This window comes from Helianthus annuus, chromosome 15 (assembly GCF_002127325.2).
Source record: "Helianthus annuus cultivar XRQ/B chromosome 15, HanXRQr2.0-SUNRISE, whole genome shotgun sequence".
NCBI lineage: Eukaryota > Viridiplantae > Streptophyta > Magnoliopsida > Asterales > Asteraceae > Helianthus > Helianthus annuus.
This window is the reverse complement of record NC_035447.2, coordinates 637678-641670: the sequence shown is the minus strand read 5'-3', so window position 1 is coordinate 641670 and position 3993 is coordinate 637678. Positions and strand designations below refer to the sequence as shown.

General features: G+C 50.3%; 1 protein-coding gene across 1 annotated transcript; it reads left to right on the top strand.

The window, feature by feature from the left end:
- Positions 1-615: 615 nt before the first annotated feature.
- Positions 616-2101, top strand: LOC118487214. Its single transcript, XM_035983839.1, has 5 exons — positions 616-859; positions 929-1077; positions 1397-1556; positions 1625-1756; positions 2094-2101. The coding sequence occupies exons 1-5, from the start codon at positions 616-618 to the stop codon at positions 2099-2101; spliced, it is 693 nt and encodes a 230-aa protein (XP_035839732.1).
- The last annotated feature ends 1892 nt before the right edge of the window (positions 2102-3993 follow it).

The window sequence follows — 3993 nt, the reverse complement described above, 5'->3', positions numbered from 1 at the left end:
TTTGCCGTTTGAGAGAAAGTTGTCATCTGTCTTCTCCGACGATTTTTTCTGAAATTCCGGTGAGGTTTCTAGTGTTTCTGTTCACCATCTTCTGTTTCTTTGATATTTTTGATGGCTGAACCATCTAGTCCACATAATGTGGAGGGTGAAAACCCTGAACAGCCGATAGTGGCTGAGGAAGAAGACGAGGGGGCTGCCGGTGGTGGATTACCGGCGCTGAAGTGGACCAGAAAAAGCTTTGATCGCCTTATGCTTGAGGTCCAAATGCCCTCGGAGTATGGGGCTCGGTACCCATCAGAGGGTGATACTGGTGCCGACGCTCCGGTCGGTTATGTGACCATGTGGTCCGATTTCTTCGGAGATTGTAACCTCCGATTACCGTTGACGGTGTTTGTTGTGGATATCTTGGAGTGGTACAAGGTCCACATTTCTCAAGTGAGTCCGTTTGGGATGATTCGGATTCGTAATTTTGAGTTTACCTTCCGTGCTCTTGGCATAGAGCCTACCGTCGGAGATTTCCGACGGTTTTATCAGATGACAGTGTTCATGGGGTTCTTTTCTTTCCGTCAACGAGACGGTACCCCCAAGTTGATGACTCCCCCTAAGGGGATGACGATGTGGAAGAAGAAGTTCTTCTATATCAAGTCTGCTGCCCTTGCTGTGGAGATGACGTTTCGGAATGTGACCGAGACGATCATAGCAGAGACCATTGCGATGCCCAGTTTGAAATCAGTGCAGTGGTTCCCGCAGCTGCAGACTATTGAGTCTGTGAAGTTGACTAACACGCAACTATGGCTGTTGCGTATGATGTTGAGGAGGGGCAAGAACTCGAAACCCGTGGTGCGGGAAAAGAGCGGTGGTACGTACTTTTTGTTTGTTTACGTTCTTTATCCTTACATGCGTTACTGACTTTTGTGTCTACTATCAGAAGATGCTCCCGCATGGAGGATGTTTGCTCCGGATTTCGAGGGTACGGTTGAGACCGTAGTTTGTGCGGATGGTGAACAGGATCACAATACTATCATCCGTAGTAACTTCCGGGTGCCTACTGCAGCTGCATTGGCAGTTGAGTTGCCAGTAGGCAAAGGTATACTATCGAAGCTTTGCTACTTGTGTTGATCATGTTGTGTTATTGACGTATTGATTCCATGCAGGTGATCTTGGGGCCTTGGGGGACCCTGAAGCGAAAGGTGTGCCCAAGAGGCAAACTGTGAAGGGCGTGCGCTTTCGCCAAAAGAAGATAAAGGAGGTCACTACTGTGCCTCATCTGGTGCCGCAGGCAGCAGGTATCTCTCATTCCTCTTTTCGTCGACACAAGGATTATGTGATAGTATCTGATACCCTTGAGGGTTTGGGTACAGCCGCGGAGTCACGTTCTGGTGCTGCGAAGAAGCAGGCAGAAGAGGCGGCTGCGGGAGGGACGGCTGCGGGTCCCCCTGTGATTGGTGAGAAGAGGAGGCCAGAGCAGAAAGCTGCTGGTGGTGTTGAAACCAAACGTCGGAGACTAGTAACCAAAAGGTCTGCTCCGACGCAGAAAAAACCTGCGGTTGTCGTTGGTAAGTGTAGGCTATCTAGTCTTAACTGTTGTGTAACTAGTTTTGATAGCTATTTGACTTTTTTGCAGAGCCTCAAGATGAAGATTTTTCTATCTTCGATGCTCCGGAGTCTCCCCCGCGTGACACGGGTGCGGGTGCAACGGAGGTGCCGTCGACACCTCCCATCAAGGTGGTACCTGAGTCAACCGTGCAGAAGGAGGGTACCGCAGAGAATGCTGCGGCCCAGATATTTGATACTGTCGACTCGTCCAACAATCTGATCTCTCCCAATGAGGGAGACGACTTGAGTGTGCGGTTCACTGCTACTGGGAAGCAACATTCTGACGCTGAACCGCAAAAAACTGGCGCTGAAGCGCGGCAGCATGATGCTGGGCCGCAGAAGTCTGCGGTTGATAAGGGTACCAGCTCGTCTGCCGGTGGTGCGGGGTATGACGGGCCTCCAATTCAGCCTGGGGAGTCTGAATTAGAGTATTACTACCGCACCTACTCTCAGGATCGCAGTACGCTGTACCATCGACCCCCTGGACTGTATTGCAGGGGGATGATATTGCTAACGACCCTGCGGCCTGCAGGGAGATCTTGGGCGGTCTAGGGACCCCCTTTGAAGTTGAGCGGGCTCGTGCCGCACCGCGGGAGCTGCGTATAAACCAGCTCTCGACCATGTTGGTAGGGACTTCCATTGTGGCGAATGCCATGTTGGAAGACTATAAAGTTCTGAGCCGCCGTGAAGAAGAGGCTGTCCGCCTGCGGGCAGAGGCGGAAAAGCTGGTCCGAGCTGCTCGTGCGGGTGCAGAGCAGCTGGAAAAAGATAAAGCTGCTTTTGAGAAGTAGAAGCAGACCTCTGAGTGGGCTGCCACTGTCCAACTGAAACAGGTGCGTACCCTTGCTAAACTCCTTGCTGATGAGCGTAAGCGTTGGGAGGAAATTTCATCCAACGAGCGCAAGAAGTGGAACGAATCTTGGGCTAAGCAGAACAATCTTCTGTTTCATACTCGGCAGGAGCTAGCAAACGCCAAGGCGGCAAATGTTGCCTTGGGCAATGAAAAAGCTGCGGCTGAGGCCGCATCAGCTAAAGCGCTGCAGGCAAAGGATGAGGCCCTGAAGGCGCTTGAAGAGGCCAAAGCAGCCGGGGCTCGTGCCTCAAAGGCCCTTGAAGAGGCCGCGGAGAAGGAGAGCCGTTCTTCCAAGGCTCTGGAAGAGGTGAATGCGGAGCGCATTCGTTTGGATAAGGTTGTTTCCAGCCTTCAGGTATGTTTCGTTACCTCTGTTGTATATTTCCTTTATTGTTTTGAAAATATTTATCGGGTGAACTGTTTGCTGTTCTTGTAACAGGCTGAGGTTCAGGCCCGGGCGGTTGCGGTTACGGACCTTACTGCCCGCGTGTCTGATGCGGAGAAGCGGGCCGACGCTGCTGCTGAGGCCAAGGATGCCTTGGTGTCCTCTTTTAACCAGCTGGAAGCTGACCGTGAGTGGTTGCGGACTCACGGCATCGCGCGTGTAAGTATCCGTTGTCTTTATATTTGCTTGGATTAGCATTCAAGACTTATGATCCTTTTATTGCAGATTGTCGAGGCTATAATGAATGCTCCTGAGACCTCATCTGGTTTGGACCTGGTTAAGGAGCGTGCGCGCGATGCTGGCTTCAAGGCTGGTTATAACCGCTGTATTGGGCATATCAATGTATTGTCCGCAGGCGGTTATACTGATCAGGCATCCGGGTTCCGGGATGTGGATACCGAGGGTCGTCTGAAAGCGGCCGTAGCCTCCTTTTATGACACGCCCCTTGCCTGTGTAGGGGAGCTGGACGAGTGTTTGGAGGTTGCGGACTATGTTGACCGCTTGCGGATGCTTTACCCTGATCTGGAAGAGGAAGAACCCGCTAGTGGTGCCGGAGGAGACGCGGGTACCAGCGGTACAAAATAGGGTTTAGGTTGGCGAGTGTGCCTCCTTTTTGTATTCCTCTTGTATAGAATAGGAACTTTATGTAAATTCAGTAAGCATCATGTGGATACTTGAATTTTTTGAATATAAAGTTTGTACAAGTGTTTTTAATTCTTGCATGTCTGAACGTGTGTATGCGTAATCTTTACCCATTTATGAACGGGGTCAAGTACACTCCATACTTTTGTTGTATGGGTATGCATCAATTCTGTTATGTACCGTGTGAGGGTTTTAGAATTGCTTAAGCTTTGTAAAAGCTTATATTACCGGAACTCTACCCATTTGTGAATGGGGTCGAGTGTACTCCATACCTTTGTCGTATGAGTCCGCGTCAATTCCATTGTTTGCCTTTTTGGGCTCAGGAATTGTGTTAAGTGTGTAACTAAAACTTGTGTATCCGGCCGGATAAAACATGCAAGTCTTTTTGCCTTTTGCTGGCCTATTACAATAGTTGCGTGTGGCTACCACTTTGTATAGGTATCGTAAATGAAGATTT